Raw genomic sequence first — 26469 nt, 5'->3', positions numbered from 1 at the left:
CAGGGTTGCCCTGGGCCACACTAGCTCTGTAGACCGATATGGCCGCCTGACCTGGCTGCCTGCCTGGGGTTCACCCTGGCTCGTGTGCAGCCTGATTCCGAGCAGAGGCGAAACTGTAACCATCAGTGTCCGTCAGACACCTCGCCCCGCGTGGGCCTCACCCTCCCTTCCCTTGCCAGAGTCCAGGCAGCTGGCCTGCTAACCTCCTGGCGGAACAGGAGTCCCTGCCTGATGGCCGGGCCAGCACACATGTCAGCCACACGCAGAGCAGAGCTGCTGACAACAGAGGCCACTCAGAGGGGAGGTGCGGCCGGGAGAGCCACGGCCTCTGCTTGGGGCCCAGCGGAGCTCTCAGGTCAGTCCTGCCGCTAATGAAAGGGGTCACTTGGCGACACGTGGCTGGCCCTTCAGCAGACTTTGATTAGGTGTCCGCTCGACCCTGAAAGCCTTAAGACAGAACCCTCCAGTCCCTCTTCTTTCAACTGACCTTTGAGTCTGCAGAGAGGACTTTCAGAAAACCAAGAATAAAATAAGACTGAAATGAAACGTACATAAAAAGGTTTTCCTGGATTCCCTCCACTGGCTGTGTAATGAGGGAAAGCCGGACCCTTAATGGCCCAGGAGAGCCCTGGACAGTGGCCCAGAGATAGGGTAGGTAGGGCAGCAGCAAAGGCTCAGGACAAAGGCTGGCTGGAAGGTCAGAGGGGGGCCCATGTGCTACCATCCTTAGGGAGCGGGTGTCCTTCCTGGCCCCCCGAGGAGCACCAGTTGAGAGTGAGGGGACAGCAGTGAGTGACCCTGAAGGAATTCAAACGCTGAGCTGGCTTGCTGAGCCAACAGGATGTGGGGAACAGATGGCTCAGACGTAGAAGACCCCTGGCTGCTGGTGGTGAGAGATCAGAGCAGTCCCACCAGGAGACACTCAGCTGAGATCAGTCATAGATCTGCGGGGGAGGAGGCCACACGGCCACAGATCATTCTGGGGGCAGGTCAAACCTGAGCCCTTATGTTCCCAGGTGATGGTCTCCTCCTGGGGACCTTCTGCCACTCGGGCTACCACCACCGGGTCCCACCTCTCCCTGCTGGCTCGGTCTGGAAGACAAATCTGGGGCACCAGCCAGGGAAGGTGGGGCGAGCGGGGCCAAGACAATTCATGAGGCAGCCTCAAGTTTCTCCACCAACAGTCGGGAAGGACGGCGCCTGACCCACTTTGAAGGCAGCACAGAGGTGGGAATAACGTGCGTGGTGCTCTGAATACACGATCGGAGGGAAGGCAGCCCTGCGGGTCCCTGACAACCCAGACCGAAGAGGGCTGCCCTGAGCCAGAGCTGCCTTTATTAGAAAGAATCGTTTTTTTAACACCACCAAATGGGGAGCCCCGAGCCGAGCCAGCTGTTCAGGTCCCTGAGTGGGAGGCGTCTGCGGGGGCGGGGGTGGGGGGCTGGCAACGGGAGTGAAGTGATGGTGCTGCCGCAGCCCCTTCCAGCCCGAGAGCCCCCTGCTGGGCGGCCCAGGTAGAACAGTCCACAGCGGCCCATTTCGTGGTTTAGGGCTCCAGGCTCTGGTGCCACCGCTGCTGGGCCTGTGGACATGAAGGACAGCACGGTCGTCGGCGTCTCCTAAGTGTCCCTGGTCGACCTACGGCTGACAGTGAGAGCTGGGAGTCAGGAGGAAGCCCAGCCTCTCTGTGAGGTGGGCCTGCGTCTCATTTCTCTTGGGCTCAGGCTTCCTTGAAGACGATGGGGGTGGAGGCTGGTGGGGGCAGGGAGGCTCCCCGCCCGGTGTTCCCCAGGTACACACAGTGCTGAGGCAGGTACACACAAACGGAGGCAGCCGGCGATGCTTCAAGGTCTCTCCGGGGACCATCCAGCGACACAGCTCTTTCTGCGGGTGGCTTGGGCCCCGTCTCTGATCTCCGGGCCAGCCCCAAGGGAGGCTCGCTCTGAGGCCGCTCCCAGGACGCAGTGGCCGGAGACGCCAATGGCAGGGACGCGCACGCGGCTGGTGTCTGGATGCTGACCCGCTGCTGAGCGCTCTGCCAATAGTGCTTTTCACACAGTCCCAATTCATCTTCCGGCCTTCGCCACCGCCCGACAGGGAGGCTGGCCCGTCAGCGCACACCGGCGACGGATACCGGCCGACCTGCGCACCCGGCCTGGAGCTGAGTGTTCAGGAACCAGTGGACGGCACGGGGGGCAGGTCAGGGAGTCTGCTGAGGCCTGGACAAGCTTCACCTGCCGGGACGGCGACCGATCGCTCTCGTCCACACAAATTCAGGGGCATTTGCAAACCGGGTCTCCCAGACTCGGCAGCCTGGTCTCCCCAGAACTTCTCTGAGCAGCAAAAGACACGAATCGATGCTGGCGCGTGTCGGACATGTTCTGGCATTTTCCCGACAAGCGGCTATTTCCAGCGGCCATCCAACTTTTAGATCCCGTCCTGGCAGCACCAGGGGCTTCTGGCGGAGGGCATGGTGAACACCCTGGAGGAACCAGCTTAAAGGCTTCCCCGTTTGTCTGGAGCTCCGGGGGCCCCTGCTCGGGGTGGGGTCCCTGCAAGTCTGCCCCAGCCTCATTTCAACAGATAGCAGAACAAATTCCTAATTACGCACAAGAACGTTTCCGGCCGGCTCAGCACGTTTATTTATGATTTTCCGGTCCCTTTGGTGCTCATTCTTCCCTTTTGTCTTCCTAGAACCCAAGCCAGCTTATTGCCACCCTGAGCTCCCCGCTCGGCTCTCTTGGACAGTCTGGGCCCTAATCTGGGCGGCGGGAAGAGGCAGGGTGCGTGGGAAGGAGGGAGGTCGGTGGGGGGGCACGACCGCACAGCTGCCGTTCAGAAGCAAAATGAAAAGAGAGCTCATTGCAAACTGACAACTTGGCGCAAACTTGAGAGGGCTAACGGGGCCTTGGTGCTCACTGCCTTTGGAGGAGTTCTAGAAAAATCACCTGGGGTCAGCTGGGGCCAGAGGAAACACCCCCCTGGGACGTCCCGTGGGCGGGGCGCGCTCCCTCCCACAGCGGGGCTGCCTGGGGGCTCCCCGGATTCCACAATCTCCACTCCCTGCCCCCCCTCCTGCTGCCGCCTGCTGCCTGGGGTCAGGACCAGGGAAACTCCTTCCACCAGGTCTACAAAGGAAAACGCCCAGGTGTCTCCACCGCCCCAGGCTGGGAACTGAACCCCGGGTTCAACTACATGTTAGAGAGTTGACTTCACTGGCCTATTCGTCTTCCACTTGAGAGGGCTTTGTGTCAGAGACGGGTCTACTTCCCAAGCCCAGAGGCCTGAGCCCCTTACGGAGACAAACGACTGGTCTGTGCCGTCACCCACTGCAGCTGTCACCCACGGCGGCGCCACGGGGAGAAGGTTCGCAGAGAGGCTACTGCCGCTTCATTATCTCAAGGATCAGAGGGAGAAAAGAGGCGAGTGACTTGCAGAGACAGCCATGTCACCACCAAGACACGAGCGCGGATGACCTTCACGGGCTGGTCTCCACCTGGCACCCTCTCTCAAGGCCACGGCCGCCTGGCCCTGTTGCACCGCAAGGGCTGCCACCGAGGGCCCATGAAGTGGCAGGTGGGAGACCAGAGGAGTCCCCCTGCAGTCCCCTTGCTGCCCTGTGGGAGGGGGGCTCTGGCTGGGAGGAGAGGCAGGATGGGGTCACCGGGGGCCAGTGTGCCCTGTGCCATGGGAAAGAGCAGCTGAATTTCTGAAGCAACTGAGCCGCAGGTGACACTCCGCGAGCCCGGTTCTGGAGGATGAGGAAGAGAACTCCAACCGCAGAAGCAGGAGGGGCCGCTCGAGGGGCCTGAGGACCCTGTGGCCAGCGAGCAACGGGAGCTCGGGGCCACCTCTGCGGGCGGGAGCTGGGTCTGACCTGAGCCTGGGGGCACCTGGCATCCTGTGCCCAGACAATCACTCTCTATCTACCGTCAGCCTCCTCCACTCCCTCTTACAACCTTCTCCCGTTTAACAAATGCATCGCTCACCAGATGCCTCGTGCTAAACGGGCCCCAGATGCTAGAGAAGCCATTAACCGTCATTATCCAGGCGGCTCCCCGTGTGGGCTGACCGGGAATCCGTCATGTCAGCTACAGCAGGTCGTCCCCTCCACCCCCCGTGCCCTGCTCTGTCCCCCCGACGACGGAACCAGCGCTTAACGAGCCCCTTCCACCACTGATGCGGCAGGTCAAGGACAGCCAAGCCCGAGCCGGGCAGGGGCCAGACCTCCAGGACTTGGGGACCCGACTTCAGGGACCGGAGGAGTTGGGGCAACAGAGTTGGGCCAGGGAGCGAGGAGGGAGACGGTTTTCTCCAAATACAGCTTACCGAGAGAAAACTTTTCCTTCTGGAGGTCACCAGGGCTTTCAAATACTTCCTATAAGTGGACTTACAAGGAGAAGATTGGACGGCCAGTAATTGTGATCCCAATTTTTGGGCACAACCCCTCCTGGTACCCACGGAGGCTCCCTTCCAGCTTCCTACCCCGGAGCTAGCGTGATCCTTACGTTCTAAGGAAGGAGTTTGCGTTTTTCCCCCAGGTGGTCATGTTAGTTTAACCCAGGGCTTTGGAGCTTGTGAATGAAATCTGGGAAGAGCAGCCTATAGGGTCAGACCAACTGGGTGGGGCCGACAAGGACGCCTGCCGCATCCAGGTGTTCCCTCGTCTCAGCTGGACGGTGAAGGGCAGCTCATCGAGCTACAGAGGCCCCAGAGCTCACACACCGGACGGCTCAGTCCTGCTCTCATTTCCTTGCAGGAAGGACCAAGAGTGGGAAGAAGCTACAGGCTGGCGAGTCTGGCTCAAGACAAGGCACTGGCAGACGTCCCCTCAGGGTGCAGCAGGGGCCTTCCCCCTTCAGGAGCTCCTGGGCTGGAGGCTGCCTGCGCCGTCCTCGAGCTGCAGCGCCTGCCTCTGCAGGGGAGGGGCTGGGCTGGATGACCCGGCACCTTCCCAATGGAGGTGCACCAGGACTCCTGGGATGCAGCGGCTCCTTACGCTGGGATCTCGGAACCCTGGAGTAAGGGGGAGCCGGGGGCCTGAAGGTGCCAGACTTGCTGGAGACCGTCTGGATCAGAAACTGTCCTGAGCTCGTCACGATCCAGTGCCGGGCGCCAGCACGGAATACGGAGCGACGTGCACCCCGAGTCCTGATCAGGGCGGGTGCAGCAGCGACGGGAGCCGGGCCAGAGGGTCAGGAGCGGGGCCTCCCAACCTCGGGTTCCTTGGGAACCTCTGTGCTGATGGGCAGGGGGGATCCTGGGGAGCACCCTGCGGGGGTCCTGGAGGCCGGGCAGGCCCCCTCTGCCAGGCCCGTCAGCCACAACAGCATCAGCATCTTTGTTTTTAGACCAAAGCAGGCGCGCAACTGATCTCAGAGCGCCTGCCGGTGGGGGGGGAGCAGCGACCGCACACCCTCCGGTCACGGGTCCAGGTGGGTCAGCAGCCTGGCCCTTCCGGGTGGCTGGCAGGACAGTGTCGGGGGTGACCAAGCTCCTGGCCGCAGACCTGGTATGGGGGAGAAGCCCCCAAGCTCCCCTGAGGATGGTGGCGCTCTCGCTCAGCAGGGCATCAGACAGTTGGAAGGTACTACAGATGGGGTGTCTCTTCCCGCCCTGGTGGCCGGGGACGCAGAGGTGGCCGCCACGGCCCACGGGGTTCTATGGCTGTGCCGCACGGTGCGCCCAAGAGAGCAAAGAGCAGGCTTCTCCCCCGCCCTGAAGGGGGCTGAGCCTGACCCAGGCCCCCAGGAGCCCCGGAGCCCACCTGTGGGTTGCAGGCGGACCCAGCACCCTCGGAATCAGCAGTCCAGGGCTGAGCCCCGCCCTGCTCGCATTACGGGACCTTGAAGTGGCTTCTCTTTTTTGGTACTAGATTTCCCTACCAGTTAAAAGGCACAGAGCACCTGCCGCCTCCTGGCCCGCGGGAGTCCACGGAGGCCCATGCCACGTTGCAGCCCTGGCTGTGAGCTCATGTGGCCGTGGCCCACGTGGCTGAGGACAGGAGGGGAGAAAGGGCGTCAGACCCGAGGTGTTGCTCAGACTCACCGACCCATCTCATCAGCGATGTCAGGACCTGCAGGTACTTGGTCTTCTGGACGTCAAAGAAGGTGAAGGGTCCGAGGAGGAGAGTGAAGACAGCCTGGTGATGAAAACAAGAGTGAGAGGGCGCAGAGACTGGGCGCACATGGCACATCGTGTGTGTGGGGAGGGCACACCGTGCACGCAGCCCCCGGCCACCCCACGGCCGGTCCTAACCCAGGTGTGCACCTGGAACGGCAGAGGCTCCCTGGGGTCAGACAGCATCACCTGGCGAGTTCCCAGGGCCAGGGGTGCAAGGGAAACTCAGAGCTGTGCTTCTCTGCTATTCCTCACTTACTGCCCTGAGGCTACTTTCTAGGCAAATCCAGGTGACATCCTAGGGACATGGCCCCGTCTGCTTCTCTTCAGCAAGCACTGACTGAAGGGTCGAGGGCCCGGCACTGAGCTGGTGCGAGCGCGAGTTAGGAAGATGAGGCTCCAACACAAACACCAAGCACACCCTGGACCCTCTCGGTTTACTGGGAAGAAAGGACCGGGGTGGGGGGGACGCACGGGCCCTGATGACATGGCACAGTGGGAAGGACACCATCCTGGAGGGTTCAGAGGAAAGGATGAATCAGGATGTCGTTCATCAGCAACGTCCTGGACTTCGAGAGAAGGGAAAGCCTGGAGAACCACAGCCGGTGGCTCCCAGGGCAAACCCGTCAGAGAAACATCCCGGACCAGGAAAAGCAGGGGCTACTCCAGGGAGCTGGGAGTGGACAGGGGTAGGGGTGGGAGCCTGGCCAGAGGAATGGGAGCTGCTGGCACTGGGCCCCTCACTACTCTTCCTCTCTGGAGAGCAGGGGAAAGCGAGCGTTTACTTAGGAGGAAAAAAGAGAATCCAAACCCTGCCTTAGAGAATTGGTCTGTGGGAAATCTGAACCCGCTTTGCAAAGGAAAACGGGGGTAGACGTGGCACTGTAGACACTGGGGCTGGGAACTGAGGGAAGGCAAGGACCTCCACGCCAAATCGTCTGCTCAGAGAGCAGAGGAATTAGAAGCTGCTGGTTGGAGTTACGATGATGGTACCATTTCCGATCTGCCACTCGGAAGCAGCGGAGGCATCAGACCTTATTAACATTTACACTGTGCCATTTTATCACGTTACTGCTAATGACATTCACCAGAGATGCAGCTGACTGCGCAAGGCCCGAAAGTGGGGAGCGGGGCCCGCTTTGGGGGAGTTGGGTCTGGCCCTGTGATGCGGGTGAATACCTCCTGGCTGCTCGGCCTGGCGGCCAGTCCCTGGCTCCCCCGAGGTGGGCTGAGCCCGTCTCTCCCCTCCCTGCCTGCAAGGAAGGCAGGATGTGGGAGAGGCTGTGACCTCTCATCTCAGTCCATTATCACCGTGAGAATGAATGACAGGAGAGACGAAAGCGCTGCTTAAGGAGAGGTTCTAATTAGCTGGGGTGGGCAGAGCCTCCTGGCAGGCGCCCGGGCTGGGAGACTTCGGGAAGGAGCTTGCTCCTGGGGGCTGACAGCCCTGCTTCTGCTCTGGAAGGAGCAGCGTCTCCATCGGGCGGGGGTGATGGGGGAGGCAGAGGCAAGGGGCTCTCCGGGCAGCCCTCGCCAGTGCCCCTCTGGCCCGAGGACACAGTGAGGTACTGGATCAGAAGCCCTTGGCCGAGCTAGTCTGTATACAGCACCATCAGCAAGTCATTTAGGAAAATTACCACTTAAGGGAAACTTTCCACTGATGAATTTCTCTTTTGAAGGATGGGAGAGGGACACGTCATGTGGAAGAACAAGTACAAAGCCGCTTGTCACAAACATTCCCAAACGGCCCTGGCCTGCTAGAAACTGGACTCTGGGGCAGCCGGGCCAGAGGTTGGGGACTTTCACCTCTGACCTGCGACGCCCCCTGCTGAAAACACGGTGCTCCAGCTGTGGGTGCTGGACATTTTCTTGGTGGGTGGCTTATGCGGGAGGTCAGATCTGACCTTGGAAGCCTCAAGACTGGGTTTTCGAAGGTTCCGTTGCTTAAAACCAGGGAGATCACAGAACCAGCCGCAGAGGCAGGTGGGGAATTCTGCTGCTGCGGGCTGCGTGGGGCCTCCTCGCCAAGAGGGAATCCATCTTCATCCACCTCCTCGGCAGACGTTCATCAACATCCTACTATGCACGGGGCCCCGTTTTATATGACCCTGTAGGATGGGACCCCGCTGAGAGCACCCCTCGTCTAAAGGGACTGAGCACACAGACACACTGCCCAGGGTAGAGTCGGAAGCGTACGCAAGGTGCCCACCGAGGGCCGGGGAGCGTGAGTTGAGCTGAGAACGAGGGTCTGCTGCCCTCTTTCAGATCCAGCTCCGGGACAGCAGGTCTGTCCTCAGGGTGGGGACTGGCGGTGAAGGACTCCTTTGGAAGATTCGGACAACAGGCTGTGATACCTGTGGCTGGACGGCGGCTGGGAAGTGCTTTCTTTTCTTCCGCTCAGGAGCCCAGACTGAACACAGGGCTCGGGGAGGCGCAGGGCCGACAGCCTAACGGCAGCCCTCGCGCGGGTCAGAGCTCACGCAGCGCAGGGAGCCCAGACTGAGACGCGGCTCAAGCTGGGGCTAGTTAAGGAACAGGTGTCCTCTGCAAATTAGTTCCTGCCAGACTCAGCCTCCGGGGTGGCGAAGGACAGAGGATCCGGCGGCGGCATGTCTGGCCTCACCGTGGTGTGGACGCGGGGTCTGGGGGACGAAATGGCTCTGGTGGCCCGACGGTCCAGCTGACCAGCCAGGCTTGGCACCTTCTGTTCTCCCTTTTCTTTTACAAAAAGAAGAAATTAAAAGCCGAGAGACGGCCTGTCCTCCTGGGTCTTCTTGTCCAGCCTGTATGACATTATAAATCACCTGGCTCCCCAGCACTTTCCCAACACCCCAACGCCATCGATCAGTTCAAGTTCGGTCTCTGTTCAAGGACTCTGCGAGCCCGACGCATGACAGGAGGTAGGGACACCGACTGCTGTAGCCGAGGGTGTTTCTTTCTTTTCTATAAATTTATTTATTTTATTTTATTGATTCATTTTTGGCTGCGTTGGGTCTTCGTTGCTGCGCGCAGGCTTTCTCTAGTTGCGGTGAGCGGGGGCTACTCTTCGTTGTGGTGTGTGGGCTTCTCACTGCAGTGGCTTCTCTTGTTGCGGAGCACGGGCTCTAGGCGCGTGGGCTTCAGTAGTTGTGGCTCGCGGGCTCCAGAGCGCAGGCTCAGTAGTTGCGGCGCACGGGCTTAGTTGCTCCGCGACATGTGGGATCTTCCCGGACCAGGGCTCAAACCCGTGTCCCCTGCATTGGTGGGTGGATTCTTATCCACTGCACCACCAGGGAAGTCCCGAATGTGTTTCTTTTAAAAAAAAAAAAAAAAAAAAAAAAAAAGAACAACTCTTTGGTTTCTAATGCAACCTTCAAACTGGTCACTGGGACTCTGAGACAGACCCGGGAGGGTGCAAACGGGGCCGCCCATGTGCCTCTCTCTTCTGGCTGCTGAGTTTAGATGTGTCCTGTGGCAACCCTGCCGGTCCTGACGGACAGGACGCAGCTCACGTCCTCAGGCACGGCCGGCAACGCTTGGCCACGGCTCTTACAGTGTCCCGGTGGCACCGTGAACTTGACACGGAGTCTAGAACTCAGTGCTGCCTCTCCGCCCACATCCCCAGGCGGGTTAAGGGCACCACGCACGTCCACCTGCTCCCACTCCAAACTTCCAACTACCCCTGACCCCTTCCTCACTCTGTGCTGATGTCCCATGACCGCTGTAACTTGGTGGCTTAAAAACGCAGGGACGTGTTCTTTGTAGTCCTGGAGGGGACACGGGGAACACGGAGCAAGGGCTCCTAACCCAGCCTGGGAGGGGCCGGGGAGCGGGGGCCACAGGGGTAACAATACATAAAGTAAGAGGAATCAGGTGGGCAGAGGGCTGCGGGTGGCAGAGGGCTGCGGGCAGTTCAGGACTGGGGAGCTGTCGGGCCCCTTTGTCCCTGTCCTCTCCCTCCCGGGCCCGAGCCAGCTGGTGTCAGGGCCGCCTCCCCACTGTCAGCCCCAACCATACCTCGCTCGTGATGAGCGAAGGGCTCATCGCTTCAGACGACAAAGTCCAGTGGCCCCATGATCTGGTGCTGCCTTTCTCAACCTCGTCTCTGGAGACACCACCCCGAGAGCCTACGGGCGTGAGTCCCCGACTTGCCCGCCCCCTCCGGCTGCTGGGCCTTTGCTCGGCAAGCTCGTCACACCAGTTCTGCGGGTCAGGGTCCCGTTCAAAAGTCTGCTCCTTCACCCTTGTCTCCTGAGTCCCCTCACTGGAGTGGGCAGAGTTTCCCTGCACATCTGTGTCCCCCATGGGACTGAGCTGACCGGGCACATGCCTGGAGGGTGGGGTGGGCAGGGATGAGCCCGTTTCTCCAGCCTCTGCCAGAAATGAGACCCAGCGACAGGGGAATAAAGACAGTCCTAACCTAACTCCCAGCTCCCGGTCCAGCAGAGGCAGGAGTCAGTGTCTGAGAGACGCGAGGAAGGCCAGGGGGGCTGCGCTCCAAGATGCCTGGGACAGGAGGTTCCCCGGACAGGACGGCGGCTTTGCTGAGACCCCGAAGTACAGACGCTCAGGCCCGCACGAGCCGGCTGGCCTCGGGGAACCCAAGGCTCGTCTCCAACTGGAGCCACCGCCTTCCTCTTGGGAAACAGCCGCAGCTACGGGACGGGAGAGAGGAACACAGGCTGTGCTGCTTCGGAGAGCACCTTTCAATCAGGGTCCCTTGCTCAGAAGTGCGGAGGCTAAGCTGCGCCCACTGCCCTCGGAGAGGAGAGACCCCCAGTGCAACTCAATCTTGCTTCACACACAAAATGAGCCCGGGATCGGCCATGTGCTACGTCCTTTGCTCAATGGTGCAAAATGAGAAAGTGGGAGCGAGTCAGAACCGGGGCAAAGTAGTAAAGCAGCTTGCTGCCTGTCTCCCCACCCCCAAGCTTCTCTGCAAGTTTAGCTGGCCAGAGAACGAAAATGTTAATTTGGTGGGAATCCCAAATTAGACGCCAGGGGACCTGGGTGCCAAGTCTCTGGGCTCCGCCTTCTGTTCGTGTATCTGTCACGTCAGCCTCAGCCCTGTCCTCCCAGCTGCCGCTCCTGTTAACCACCCATCGCATCAAAGGGGTCCCGTGATGAGGTCGCTGCCCAGGGCTGCAGACCCCCCGAGCTTCACAAAGTGCTCACACAGGCACGGTTTCACGTCACGCTCACTGCCATCTGTGAGGTCACCAGGTAGCTGACGATGTCTCATTTTACTGACAAGGGGGCGGAGGGACTGGAGAGGTTGGGTGACAGGGTAAGGAAGTGGCAGAGGGGACTGGGGGGTCTCCTGGCCCTCTGCCCCGACCGCTGTGATCCACACACTGCATCCTGTGTGAGGCCGCTTTCTCCTCTGACACCTGCTTTCCCCACATTCAAGCTAATTCTCACCCTCATGCCTTAACCCTCGTGATTCCTGCTGCTGGCAAAGAATTTCCTCTCTACCTTCCTTATTCCTATCACCTTTCAAGCCCTGCTCAAGTGCCGGTCTCCCCTGCAAGTTTCTCCAAATGTCTTATTCCTCCCTGGGGGCTCCTGACTGAATCACCGAACGCGCGGTCGGTACCACATCACGTAATCCTTGTAGGTTCTGTGTCGCTCCTTGTTCGTGGGCTGCTTGTGCCACCAGCAGAGGGTAAGCGCCATGATGGCGAGCTCTGCATCTCTCGGCACACGTGAGATGCTCAGTGAGTAAACATTTACAGCGTGCACTGAACTTGGTGGAGGAGGTGCCTGACAGAGGCAGGTTTACTCCTGCAGGGTGGGAAGAGGCCACTCCAGTCTTGCTGACCCGCCTTGTACCCTCTGTCACGGGCAGCATCCGGGCTGGCAGACCAAGCAGCATATGGGTATGCAGAAGTCACCCGCTCGCCGGAAAGCAGTTCACTTTGTCAGGGAAAAAGCTCCCTTCCCAGAACAGTTGTGAAATCAACGTGCTTTGATTTAGGAAGAGTTCATGGAAATGGCATCGCTCCGAGCACGCAGCTGGCTCCAGGGGAGGGTGAGACGCAGCCCCGATGAGAAGGAAAAGGCCCGTCTGAGATGAGTTCGGGGACTCGGCTGCCCGCCGTCAGCAGTATCTCCCAGGACGCCCACTGAGGAAGGGGCGATGTCTTACAAGAAACCTAAAGTCAAGAACCTATACGTCTTCAGAGGAGCGGCTCTTCCCTCTCCTACTTCTGGGAGACAGTGGATTCATGGTTCCCCAAGAGCCGTACACCGGCCACCCGCCAGTTCTTTTTTTTTTTTTTTTTTTTTGCGGTACGCGGGCCTCTCACTGCTGTGGCCTCTCCCGTTGCGGAGCACAGGCTCCGGACGCGCAGGCTCAGCGGCCATGGCTCACGGGCCCAGCCGCTCCACGGCATGTGGGATCCTCCCGGACCGGGGCACGAACCTGTGTCCCCTGAATCGGCAGGCGGACTCTCAACCACTGCGCCACCAGGGAAGCCCGGGACCATAGTTTTTAATTAGAACTTAAACTTGGAAGAAATTCAACAACACCCATAAGTCCATCTCATTCCCCTCGAAAAAGGGGTGGGGGGAGGAGATATAGGGCACGCTCTTCTTCGAGGAAAGGGAAGCAGGAGAGAATGATGTGCTAAAGTGATGACCACCGTACAGGACAAGCGTCCTAAGAGCCTCTGGGCAACTCCATGGGACAAAGGGCGATACACCAATCACCTCCCCTAACAAGTGACAGTGAGAAAACATCCTAGAAGAGCAGCGGAACAGTCAGCCGACTGCTGACCCAACAGGGGAGGGTCCCTCCCAGCCCTGCCCCCGACGTTGGCGTGAGCAAAGGGATAGGATCCGGGGGGACAAAGGCCAGATGGTCAGGGAAGCCAGCAGTGGCCCTCAAAGCACCAAGGCAACGCTTCTGTGGTGTCCCATCGTTCCCGGGCCGAGAGAGGGCTTGGAGCTGAAGGAGGTGACGCCCTGCCTGGCGGGGTAACTGGCTGGACGGCCAGTCCTTGGACTGCCTGCTTCCCTACTTATTTCCCTCTAAAAATAAGCATCTTTTTGGTTTGTCTGTGGCTCCCATGGTGTAGTGAGATGGAGCTTCCCAGAGACAAGAACTCAGGCATCAGCACCTTTCTCTCACTTCAGCTGTCAGTTCCTGACTTTCAACATAAAAGAGCGGCAGATCCACTTGCAGCCTTCTTGTACTAGGGCGCTGGGGGGACTCCGACTTCTCTTGTTAATCTAGCAGGGGTGACGAAGCAAAAAGTCTTGGGAGGGGGAATGGCGCTATGCTGCCTGATCTACCTAAACACACAGGGACCCGTGGGGCTGACGACCCAGTACACGGGGCCCCAGGGAGCCAGTTCACTCAGAGGCGGCCACACACCGAGGGCACGGCTGAGCTCTGTGGACTGGTCCTGGAGGTTCCTTCAAATGACAAAGGAAACGCACGCCCTGCTGCTGACAGGGCTGTCCTTGTTGGGCGCTAAGGGTTAAGGGTTAATTGGGGTTAATGGAAACTCAGCACGAACCCGTCCCTAGACAGGAGCTGAACTTTCAACGCGTCCTTGAGGTGCAGCGAAGAAATGCTCAAGATTCTATTTTTATCCCTCAAGTGGCTGTGAACGTTTTGGTTTGGGAGTTTGTATTTTCCCAACTTGAATGACAATGTCTGGTGATCCAGCCATGAGAAGGAGGTGCGTTCTGAGGCAGTGAAGGACAGCGGAGGGACCAGAGGCTTCAGGGTCACATGCTCAGGGCGGGGGTCTGAATCCTAATGTTGTCCCAGCTAACAGCGAGACCCTAGAGCACTTGTGAACTTCCCAGAGCACGTTACGTGTGCAGAGAAGGTACTCAGTACACAGCAGCCCTGGCCGTGTGACCCCAACAAGGATCAGCACACCCTCGCGGTATCACAGCCCACCTGTCCTCCCAACATCCCGGGAGGGGGAATTGGAACAAGTGAAGCCGAGTGACGACCTCCGGCCACAGAATGTTAGGTCGATACTATTCCCATTGGACTTCCAGCACCTCCACCCCAAGCGCTCTTCAGGGGGAGTTCAAGTTCTCAAGTACCAAGCATGGAGGATCAGTCATGATGCAGATGCAATGCATGATGTGAGGGAATGAGAACAGGGGGTAGGGCTGGAGCGGCGTCAGCAGCTCGTGCACTGGACCCAGCGAACCGTCCACCAGCACAGCCTCTCTGCCCAAACCCTGAGACGAGAGGCATCGCGCCACCTAGAGGAGGTCACCTGATCCTGCAGGAGGACCGGCAAACTCACAGGAAGCTCTGAGAATGAGGTTTCAGAAATGACAACCCGACAGGGCAGGGAGGGGCTGACCCCGAGAGCGTGAAGAGCCCTGCTGTGGGAGGGGGCTCCTGCCGGGATAGACTGCTGGGCTTCAGACGACCAAGCCAGCAACGATGGGGGCGCTGCCAACCTCTTACTCACCGATCCCTCCAATACGCTTACCGGGTGGAGAAGGAGTGATGGAGACGGATGGAGGCTGGACGCCTCTCCAGCCTTGCAGGCGTGGCCTGTCTGACAGGCACCCTCCCCAGATGCGCTGCTTAGGGCGAGTCACCCTGTCTTAGTGTCCCTGGGTCCCTCCCCAGCTTCCCCAACCCTCACCTAGAAGGTACTTCGGAGTTGCTTGCTGAATGGGTTGAAAGACTGAAAGATTCAGGTGATGCCTGAAGGTGAAAGTGGAGGAGGGCTAGGACTTCCCTGGTGGCGCAGTGGTTGGGAATCTGCCTGCTGGTGCGGGGGACACGGGTTCGATCCCTGGTCCGGGAATATTCCACATGCCGCAGAGCAGCTAGGTCCGTGAGGCACAACTACTGAGCCCGCGCGCCTAGACCCTGTGCTCCACAAAAAGAGAAGCCATGGCAATAAGAAGCCCGTGCACGGCAACGAAGAGCAGCCCCCGCTCGCTGCAACTAGAGAAAGCCCGCGCGCAGCAACGAAGATTCAATGCAGCCAAAAATAAATAAATTTAAAAGAAAGTGGAGGGTTGACGCCCAGATATTCTAAAGCAGCGTGTGATTCTGGAGCATAGACGTCAACTCTATAAACCCAGCTGTTATCTCATGACGCCCTTCAGCAGAAAACAAAGTCCACTCCTGTCAAACAATTCAGCCCCATTCGGACTGAGTGAGCTCCGAGACTCGTAACATCTGTAGCGCTCATCAAAAGGTGAGCCGTGCTGCCGGCAGACACTAAGCCCAGGAGAGCAAGGCGCCGAGCCCCAGGCCGAGGCCAGAAGTTAAGATTCCCCAGGGAGTTCTTAAGTAGCCACTGAGCTACAGAACAGAGGCAAAAAACCAAACCCACACGCAGGAACTCGCCCGACTGTCAGACCCGGGGATCAGGGGGCTGGCCGGGAGAAAAGACCTCTCCCCACGCACAATTCACCGAGAAGAGGATGAAATCCTGGGGCACCTTCCCGGCAGCAACACAGACTGGCCAGGGCGGGGGTGCCTGAACAACCTCTGCCAAGGTACTGGTGAACACGCTCTTTGTCTCTGATACCGGGGAGCCTGGGAGGGATTTCGGGGAGGGACCACAGAATGAGTGGCTGCTCCCAACCCCGTGCACACGGGCAGCTCTGGCTGTCGAAGCCCAGAGTGCTGCCTCCTACAGGGTGTGAGTTCAGCCGCTTTGTGGCTGGGGAGGGGGCAGCCTGGAAGGCAACGGCAGAGAGGCCCCCCGGACTGAGCCGACGCGGCAACTGCACAGGATGCGGGCTCCAGCTCTGAGAGGGGAGGGCTGGGCACAGGACGGCCCAGGCCCCCGGCGCATCGCTCCCCAGCTCTCAAGGAGCCTGGGTGATGCGATCTCAGCCCTGTCAGCCCGGAGACAACCATGCACGCAGAGGGCAGGTCTCAGGCTCGCTCTGTGACTCCCCAGACACACTGACTGAAAGGCTGCCTGGACTGTTTGACAGTTGAAAACATCCCCAGATCCCTCCCTCAAAGCTGCCTGCTTCCCTTTCTTTCAAGGCAGCTGGAAACAGAACAGACCTAGGAAAGAACCCAAATAACTGTAACTTCCTTTTCCGAGCCCGCTTCTCTAATCAACCCCCCGCCTTACTCAGATGAGATAGAAAATCCCTACTTAGGGGCCTGAGGTTTGTACCCAGCTTTATGGTTTTTGCTCTGCGAGGCAAAAAAAAAAAAAAAGCGCATATCTCCTCCCGAACCCATAGATGGTGAAAAAGATAGGTTGGGAAATTCATCCCAAACTTCTATGATCAAGCACCGTGATGTCCTACCAAGGAGCCTGGCTGCTTCACGCAGTTTTAGAGATGGTGGGAGGAGCGACCTGGGAGGGGGTGGAATGTCACAGCCCACGGGAGGCTCCTCCAGTGCAGGGTGGCCTGGCGTGTGCTGTGACCACTGCTGGAGGGAGGCCGGGTCTTTCCAGAACATACACTGTGGCTCCCAGCCAGTGGTCTCCACCATCACATCACAATCCCCTCCCGGTCTCTGGAGTCAGGTGGCGTCCCATGCACCCGGTCCAGGTGTCATGCCCACATCACCTCCAAGCCCCCAGTTCTGAGGGGATGCTGTTGGCAGCGAGGGAGGGCTCTGCCCCCAATCAGGCCACTCTTCCGCCCAGAGCCTACTCCTGCTTCCGGACACTCCCCAGGAGACTAAGCCACCTCTCAGAGAAGGAAGGCTCTGTGCGGGGGTGGGGAAGAAGGAGGCTCAGAGAACCAATGGGCAAGTGAACCAACATTACCGCGCGCCTCCTGAGTGCCCAGACACAACAGTATCTTCCATCTAAGATCGCTTTTGAATCCTGACACCCTACAAGTCGGTTACTGTCTCCATCTTAAAAAAACTGAGGTTGAGGGGGTTAACTAACTTGTCTAAGATCTCATAATAACCAAGACAGCTGAGATCAGAGGTCAGGCTGTCTGTATCCAAGGCCCAGTCCTCCTTTGGAGCACTTGACTGCCTCCCTCGATTACGTCCTAGAGAAAGAGTCTCTCCAACACCCCCTCCATGTCCCTTCCAGGCTGGCTCCCAGGGCCGGGCCAGGAGGGCTGGTCTGGTCTGATGGCATCAGCCTGGCACGGCTGCTGCCGTCCTTGTGGTCTTATTGGAGGACAAGCCTGGGTGCCTGTGTTGTCTCTTTCTCAGCTGAAAAGCCAGATGGTAACCAGTGGTGGGCAGAGCTCCAAGGATTTGATGCCAGAGCTGCAACCCTTGTGATTTGGGGAGAAAAGATAAATATTGTGGAAAACCCACGCAGTCACTCACTCGATGATGTTAAGCCATCAGGGTTTAAAAAGGACGGGCTGGCTTCTCACAGGTGTGAAAGAGACCAGGGCGGGGAGGGGAGGGTCCATTCCCCCCACCCTGCCACATCCAGGCGAAAGACCAAGGGGCTTGACCTTGAACTAGGTGGGCTTTAAGGACATTATGACAAGGAGCTGGGGAGGGACAGGGGGTGTGTGAGGATGTGGGAAGCGGGGTGAAACAGGTGGAAGGCTGGGGGCTCTGCCTGGGGAAAAAGACTGGACTTTGGAGATGGTACCTGTTCTAATACTTCACTTCTCACACTCCAGGTGCCAAGAGGTGGCAGAGAAGGAGATGGGTGGTGAGCCATCCTCGACCTCCTGCCACCTGGATGGCTTCGGACTGCTCTCCGCTACCTTCAGCCGCCAAAGATAGGGGGCCCCTAAGCCCTCGCTGAGGGGCAGCTTCTGTCCCAGCACCAAGGAGCAGAGGACGGCCATGCCTCTGGGGAAGGAGGGGTCGGCTGGACGGGGAGGTTTTCTGGCCGGAGCAGCGGCCGCCAGCTGTGGTGAGCCCTGGGCGTCAGCAGGTCCAAGGGCTGATGGAGGGTCTCGCACCCTTGCCCGGCCGCAGACCCCGTGACGGCGGCCCGCCTGAAGGGTCTCGTCCACTCAGATGCTCGTGGAGCAACCCCCCTGCGGGCAGCCCCGTGCTGGCTCTGGACTGAAAGGTGGATAAGGCATGGCCCTAACCTCGAGGAGCTCACGGTGAGGCCAAGGAATTGAACACGGATAAGAGTCCGATCACCGCCACGCGCGGGTGAGGGGCGGGGGTCCCTGAGCTCAGTCTGGAATGAGCGAGTGCTTGTCGGGCTCTGAAGCGAGCGGAAGGCACGTGAAGGGCACAGAGCCGTGAAAGTACCCGGCGTCTGTGGAGGACAGTGGCCAGTGAGGGTGGGGCGGTGGTGAGAGAGAAAGTTCCAGGAGGAGATTAGAGCAGACCACGTCCCGTGAAGGAGTTTAGAGCTGCCTTGCAGAGAGGAGTTTCTAAAGGATTTTAAGTACGGAGATGGCAGTCAGATTTACCTAAAACCAGGCTGAAAGAATGAAATGTCAGAAACAGAAACGCCTCAGGACCCTGGGGCAATTCTCACGCTGGGAGGAGGTACCTCTCCTTGGACAAGCAGCCCGGGCGCCCGGGCTCCAAGGCCCCCCTCGGAATCCCCAGCGTGGGAGTCCTCTCTGTTCTCACGGGAGGAGATCTGAAAGGGACTTGGAACGTTAGAACTGTAAGTTCTGGGGGCCAGAGGAGAGGGGGCATGGCTGGGACTCCCTGTCCAGCTGGGTGCAGTGACAGATGCATGAAAACGTTGACCCAGGGCTTGGCGGTGAGCCCGAGCAAGGAGGTGTACAAGCCCGGGGCAGGCTCTGAAGCAGCCCTCTACGGCGAGAAGAGAACAGGTCTCACGGGGGAGGCAGGGCTCTGCTCACGGGCAGCAGAGTTTGAAAGCCCCAGAAGAGCGCGGCAACCTCTCCTTGGGCTCAGTGAACAGCTGCACAGATGACAACTTCCTGGGCACCGCAGGCTGGGTTGACCCCTTCCCACTTTTTAGCCACTGAAATCTGTCTGCAGAGAATCAAAGCCAGCTCTGTGGCCCGGCCTATTTCTGCTGGCTGTCAAACAAGGGGAGAGGATGGGTACCTGGCGTCCCTCCCCCAGGGCCGGCTGAACTTAAACGCTGCCTCACAGACACGAGGAAGCTGGAGCTATTGGCCCCATGATCCAGGGGCTGGGGAACAGCTGCCGCGGCCAGACTAAAGATCAACTGGGCCTTACAGGTCCTCAGAACAGGAGGACTTGAGGGGAACGGGTGGGCAGGTAACACCCTGTATCATGGACTGTGTTATGAGTAACAGGGGCTGGGGAGCCTCTGGGCTCTCAGTTCCCTCGGAAAAAAGCACCCACACCCCCAACCACCGGATTCTGTCAAGAACGAAGCTGCTCAGATACCCTGGGTGCTGGGCGGGACGTGAGCCCCGTGGACCCTTAGGACCCGCAGGGCTGTTAGCGTCTCCAGTAACCTGCTGGAATCTGACTGCTTCCGCTGGCCCCGCCCCGGGGACACGAGGAGGCGGAGCCATTGCCCTCTGTCACCTCAACTGCCTGATGCCTGTGTGATGCTCCCGGAGAGGTGCCGGATAATCACTGCGGATGCGCAGGCACCCCCGCCCCCCCCAACTCTTCCCGCTCATCTCTGCGCAGGAAGAGCGGGGCCAGGGCTGGAGCGGAGGGAGGGAAGGAAGTCAGGGCCCGGGACGCGGAAGCCCTGCAGAGAGCACGGGCGGACTGGCTCCACCTCTCCCCTGCTGACCCCTGACCTCGAAATAAACGGAAAGCAGCAGGATTCTTTGCGGGGCACCGAGTAACCTTGGAGGTGGGGAGGGAGGGGAGCCGGCAAGGCAAGGGGGCTGATTAACGAGCTCCGTGGAGTCGGGTATAAGAAACCACGCTAATGACCCCCGGCTCCCTCCCTAGTGGATGGTCAGAGGCCAAGGCCTCTCTGTGGGGCTGGCACGCTGTGGGCTCCACGAGGAAGGGACCGGGCGGGACCTGTTGGCCACAGGTAACAAAGCAGCCGCTGGCAAAGGGGTACTGCTGGAGGCCCTCTTCTCCTGGGGACGCTCGAAGTCTGAAACCAGTCTGGTCAAAGCTGGAGTGCAGCTGCTCCCTGTCTGCAGTGACGCACCGGCAGCCAGGCTGGAGACCTGCGACGCCTGCCCCGTCTCTCCCTGGAGGAGGCTCGGCGGGGCCCTGACCACTGCCTCTTCAGCTGCAGCTTGGGGAGCAGATCCAAGGGAGACCAGAGCAGGCCTCTCCCCGGGAGGCTGGGTGTCAGCAAGACCACTTATCGCTGCGAGAGGGCCTCGGCCAGCAGACTTTCTCAAAGGGCAGAGGACACAGAATCACCCTCAGAACAGGTGGAACATGCAGATTCCTGGGCCTTGCGGTCCTAGGTGCTGCTACATTAGGCCTGGGGTGCAACCCAGGGATCTGTATTTTTAATAAGTACCAGCGGTCCTGGAGCCAAGCTCTGAGACTCAGTTGAGGTTATTGTTCCTGACCGGGGGTGGGGAGAGGGCTGGGCAGTGTCCCTGGAGGCTGGTGACCCACCCCTCGGGTGCAGCACGGCCTCCTGAAACAGCAGCGAGAAGTTCTCCTGCCAGAACTGCTTGGGTGTCACAAACTGGGGGGGGCCTTCCAGCCCTGGTCAGCCTCTAACCCGGCCCGGCAGCCTCTTCCCTCCTCCTGTCCAGGTTTCCAGAGTGCATCTCAATCTGCGGCTAAAGGAAGTTCTTCCTGTAGCTCAACTCAACGTGCCCTGCTGGGCTCTGTGACCCTTCCTTCTGGCTTCACACAGCATCTGCTCAGCAGTGCCCTCTGCGGTACCTCCCTTTGCACGCGAAGGCTTATTAAAACGTACCTTGGCCTACTCTCGGCTAATTCACGAGACATCCCAAGTTTGTGCTACTTAATCGGATGTCATCATTGATATGCACCCTAATTGTTCAGCTCTGCCTAATCACGTCCGTGTGCCAGGCGCCCTTCTGCTGGCTGAGAACGCTTCGGGGTTCCTTAGCTGCCGCTTTCTCCTCGGGGCCAGCCTGCAGGCTGGGGAACGTGCCCATGGATACTTTTAGTCTCCGCACGGTTTGCTGGGCCTCCGGTTGGGACACCAGCCACATGGCGGAGCACGCTTATTACTTTAGAATGAGCGCTTTATTTAATTAAACAATTACTGCCAGGGCCCTGGGACACTATTTAGAAAGACAGCAGATTCTGTTTATAACAGACGCCCTGTAACAGAGAGCAAGTATCATTCAGGGGGTAGCACAGCCTCACAGAAGTCAGCAGGGCCGTCGCGAGGACCACGGATTCAGCTATGGAATGAAAGCATCAGAGAGACATGGAGCTGAAGGAGGAACGTGGTTTAGCGTAAACAGTTTTGACCCTCCTTAGCACAAGATGTTTAAGAACATCCCATATTACTCTTAAAACAACTGGAAGGCTTCTGTATTTCCTATAGTTCTTTCTTATACTTTTTGGGAAATGAAGCCAAAAAAAGGAGCAGGGGAGAGTAAGGATCTGAACTTGACAACTGGGACATTTCCTTAAAGAATACAAAGTCATTTTTTTTAGCTCTTTGCCCAGAAATGGGAGGTCTGCAAGCAGAGGGGATGCAGAGTCTGGAGATGGCCTCAGCTGTGGCATTTTGGGAGTTTGCCTAGAGCAGCTTCTGGGGGGACTGACTAAAAGCACACAGACGTGGACACACACACCTGGGTCAGTGGCCAGGACCAGCCCGGGGAGCGCATGAAGCAAGAACAGCAGCTCTGCATCACCGATCACGCTGCGCACGAATAAAGAAGCCTCCAGATGAGGGCGTGCCCGGGATCAGCGTGAAGTGTGGGTAGAAACGGTCCTGAAAGAGCGCAGTGCAGAAGGTCCCCAGCAGGGATGAACACTCCCCAGGGAGACTTATTGGGAAGTTTCCCAACCAAACTGGCCTGTGCATGAGTGTGGGTCGTGGGTGTATTCTTAACAAGCTCCGTGACGCCTTCCCGGCTTGGGGCCCCGTGTGTGTGCACGTGCGCGTGTGTGTGTATCCGTCTGCCTGTGATGTCCACGCCAACCCCATGTCGGCCTATTTCTCCGTGAAATGGGCTCTGGACTCCTGCACTTTACACACAAACATGTGGATTCGCTTTACCCAAGAGATGGGTCTCTAAAAGTTCTATTTACAGATACTTAATTTCCACAGAATAACGTTTTATGCGCACTAGGGAAAGTAAGTGCTCCAGAGAAACCTGCAGCGAGCCCTTCTGCAAAGTATCGAATTGTTTTGTAACAAACGATTACCCGCTGAGTTCGTTTTATACGTTGGGATTTTCATATCCTGGGGCTTCTTACAAGCCGCGGCTGCTGGCAGGGGCCGTCCGGTTGTGGCGCACAGACAACTTTCCCCATCGCAGTGCCCGTCCCTGAGTGAACTGGGGGAGGGGGCAGGGAGAAAGGACGAGACACCAGACGAGCCAAACCGACAGTTTCCCACGAGCTCAGGGTAAAAGTGGCCTGTGCCCTGGGCAAGTCCTATTGTAAGGAGGTACTCGTTACTTTCCAGACGACGGAGACGGGGGCAGAGGTCGGGGACATTCTAACAGGGTCAGAGAGACACTCGAGCTGCCACTGTGAGAAGGGGGTCTGGGCAGTTCACCTGGCTCAGGCGCTACAACCGAGTTCCCTTCATCCACCAGGACGGAAGAAAGGCCAGAGGACTCGAGCTCAGCCGGTGAGCAGCTTCCAGGGCTCGTGGAGGGGGTGGTGTGGACTGTCTTGTGATCCTGACGCCCGTCACCTGCTATCTTTACCGGGAGCTCGGAGCGGATGGCACAGGGGAGTCAGCGCCGTCCTCTAAGCTGGTGTGTCAGGCATCAGCCATCGCAGAGGCAGGACGTGGGGGGTGATGGATGGCGAGCTTAACGCTGGCGGACAGAACCCATGTCCCCGAGAGCCGCGTTAAAAATAAAAACAGTCCTCTCACTGAGCTGGAGGGAGCTCGGGCCAAACACCCCAAGGCACTGGGGGTCAGGGAGGAGGGGGTCACCGTGGTCCAGCGAGGCGCTACCCAGGTCTCCTCGGAAAGGTGAGGGCTGGTCCTGAGCAATGCTGGGCAGCAGCTGAGCTGGCACTGGGGATGGACCGGACGCTGTGCCCAGACACCAGTAGCAGTGGGGGGGCAGTGACGGGGGTGCCCTTGGGGTCCCTTGGCAGGAGCTGGAGAGACAAGCCATAGTGTCAGAGTGAGTGACAGCGTGATCTGAACTTCATTTAGAAAGGGCTGGGGGGGGGGGGATGGAAAGCACAATGAAACACAAGCAGCCATTCCCTGGATGAGCCATAGAGACAGCTTCCTAGGAAAGGGAGGAAGGGAGGGAGGGAGGGAGGGAGGGAGGGAGGAGGAAAAATGCAGGCCTGCCCCTGTATTGTTGATATCCTTGAGAAAGAAGAGACAAGCCAATCCTTTAAAGTCAGTCCTTTCAACCTGAGCGCCGGCCACTGTTTGAAGTTAGAATTTGCTCAGCAAGAGCGCCTGCCTGTCTGCAGACTGGGTACATGCAGTTTTAGGGTGTTGGGCAGAAATGCTTTCTCCCTTGAGACCCAGGACCGTGGGCTGAAAGCAGAGGCTCGGCACCTGGGGGGCTAGCACCCTGAGACACAAGGCCTCCCGGGGGGCCAGATGAGCTGGCAGACGACCGCAGACCCCCCACCAAGTCGGGGTGGGACCGGCCCGGGTCGGGAGAGCTACTCTGCTCGCCGCACCTGCAGGGGGTTGCCCAGCATGACCGGCATCTTCCCACCGGCGAGCGGCGAGGAAAGGGTGAAGCACAACAAAACTGACCTTCCAGGAGCCTCCAGAACCAAACGAGGAGCTGATATCAGGGTTAGGAAGGGAGGAAAGGAAGGGAAAGAAGACGGGCTTCCCTGGTAGCCCAGGCAGGTCTCCAAACAGTCCCCATCCTATGAGGGAGGCGCCTTGACGTCCCAGACCCTGTAAGCAACCCACTTCTTGCCCAGGTGGCCGGGAACCTCCTCTTGGCTTGTTCCGCGTTGGTGCTGGGCTAGGTCCCAACCCACCAGAGGCAGACAGGAGCGCGATGTCCCCAAAGAAGGGAAACTGCCACTGGTCCGTTTACTGCACTTAGGGCCCTGCTCTCCATCTGCGGACGGAGCCAACCCATCAGACTCCTGCATGAAGACGGCCCATCCTGGGAGCACTGCGCTTGCCCTCCAGGACCACCCTGCCTGTCTCGCCATGGTCTCTGCTTCCTTCCGGGTTCCCCACGTTGTGCAAATCCAGGGGCGGCGCTCACACTGTCTCCTACTGGGGCTGTGCTCTAGGGGCACAGGCTGGTGCCCCTGGAGGTGTCCCCGAGAGTCCCCAGGTCCCGTGAAGTCACTGCTGCCGCTGAGCCTTGTTGCTTCACACTAACTTTCCCTCCTCACTGATCCTGAAGGCGTCTAGACCACCTCCTGCCCCAGCGTCGCTAAGAATAAACATTCAAGCAATGGCAGTGGTGACCCACTTATTAGCAGATGCCACAGTTCCAGGGTACCGTGGTTGCTATTGAAAGAACAGAGAGAGAGACGGTGGCAGGGAAGGGAGACGTCCTTGGGCAGACGCTCTGAGCTCCAGCGCTACTCGAGTGAACGGAAGAAGCCCATCTCGCTACCCAGGAGTGAGGGGCGGCAGGAAGACAGCAGGTCAGTCAGGCAGATGGGCAGGATGCGCAGACACAGGTCACTGAGCAGATGCCATCCTGGGGCAGCGTCGCCCCAACCTCTGCAAACGTCAGGCTCCCAGGGCTGATGAGCACGCGTGACCTGCCCCCTCGTTTCTGGGCTCTCATCTCTGCCTCAGCTCAGAGACCCTGGGGAAGTCACGGTCTCCAAGTCTCAGTTTTCTCTGCTGTGAAATGGGATGAGGCCACAGACCTTACTGTTTGGAAACTAGAAAGTAACGGGTAACTCGCTACACTGACGCAAACCACACAGCAGGAAGGACCTGGCAGTGCTCGGCCTGGCGCCTCCGCGCGGGTACGTCACTCCGTTCTCCACCCCCCAGCACAAGGGATGTTTCTCCCCCTGAATGGTACCGTTCTAGAAAGAGACTGTTGGGTTTTAAAAAGGGGATTGTGTGGCACCTCCCTGGTGGCCCAGTGGTTAGGACTCTGTGCTCCCAATGCAGGGGGCCCGGGTTCGATCCCTGGTCCGGGAACTAGATCCCACATGCCCGCATCCCGCAACTAAGACCCGGAGCAGCCAAATACATAAATAAAAATAAAAAGGGAAGCGCGCGCTGTTTAAACGTCGCCGGTGGCACAGGCAAGCGTTGCCGTGTGAGGCTGAGACAAGACGGACTCAGAAAACAGCCTCCTGCCAGAGGAGGAGAGACCAGGACCCTTCACCGCTAACCTGAGCCCGAATCAGACTGACCTGCTCCTTTAGGAAGAGAGTTCAGTAGGCAGAACCCCGCCTGCAGCCCCCAACACATACCCTGTTTCTTCAAGGGGTGTCTGCAGGGAGAGGCCCCTCTGTCCGGCAGTGGGTGGCAGGTCACCTGCCAGGCTGCACCTCTCTCCCAGCTCAGCCCCAGACCCTGGAGGTGGACCTCACAGCTCCTGCGTTCAAGGCAGCACGGCAAGCCAGGGTGACCTTGTCCTGTCTCAAAGCAGCCCACGAGGGGCCCCCTGCCCCACGCTGCCAGTTTGCGGCTGGGTCTCCAGCCAGGATGAGCTCCGCTCTGTCATCTGCGGGCCCGGCTCTGCCCAGCCGGGGCCTGCTGGGCCGCCGGTGCCGCAGCGGCACCTGTCCACCTGTAAGCTGTGGAGGCCGCTCCTGCCGGCAGTGAGGAGGCTTCAGCACTCGGGGAGTCCCGCTGTCCCCCCAGGACTTCCCTCTGACACTCTCCAGGAGACGGTACCGACGGGGCCTGGGGCGCAAATGAGGCCGGACGGCCCTGCAGGAATGAGGAAGGAGAACAAGAGCGCCGGGCAGTGCCCTTGACTCAAGGGGACAGCGACACACGTCCTGCCTCCCAGACACTCAGGACAGTACGATTCCTGGATGGAACTCATTTCCACATGACCCTGCCATTCACCAGCAGCTCCTGACTCTTCCTCAGCACATAGAAAATGAAATGCTAAATTCTGACTTTGTTTCCTACTCAAGCCAGAGATGCTCTGCAGAGAGATCCCATGACGTTCCCCAGCCTGGAGGCAAGGTTGCGGGTCTGAAAGCGCTGGGGCATCAACACTGTCCCATTTGATACTTCAAAGGAGCATGAGGGGTGGGCGGTGGGGCCTGGAAGATCAGATCCTGATGCTAATTCTCACGGGCCCTCATGACGGGGGGCCCAGGTCCCTGCTGGCTCCAGCTGTGGCGTCTTGCTGGGACGCCCTGGGGGCACGTGTGACTCACGGGACCACCCCCACCTCACGGCGCCCTGCTCTGCGGCTACTTCAAGGAGGGAGAGGGAGAAACTGACTCATATCAGCTGCATGGGAATCACA

General features: G+C 59.1%; 1 protein-coding gene across 1 annotated transcript in view; it reads right to left on the bottom strand.

The window, feature by feature from the left end:
* TMEM104 (transmembrane protein 104) overlaps nt 1–26469 on the bottom strand; it is a 58181-nt gene that overhangs the window by 11546 nt on the left and 20166 nt on the right. Inside the window, exon 9 of the mRNA XM_059996580.1 lies at nt 6049–6142. Coding sequence (XP_059852563.1) covers nt 6049–6142 — 94 coding nt within the window. The remainder of the gene's footprint in view (nt 1–6048; nt 6143–26469) is intronic.

Source organism: Delphinus delphis, chromosome 19 (genome assembly GCF_949987515.2).
Source record: "Delphinus delphis chromosome 19, mDelDel1.2, whole genome shotgun sequence".
Taxonomy (NCBI): Eukaryota; Metazoa; Chordata; class Mammalia; order Artiodactyla; family Delphinidae; genus Delphinus; species Delphinus delphis.
Note: the sequence above shows the minus strand (reverse complement) of the source record. Positions and strands in the feature narration are given on the sequence as shown.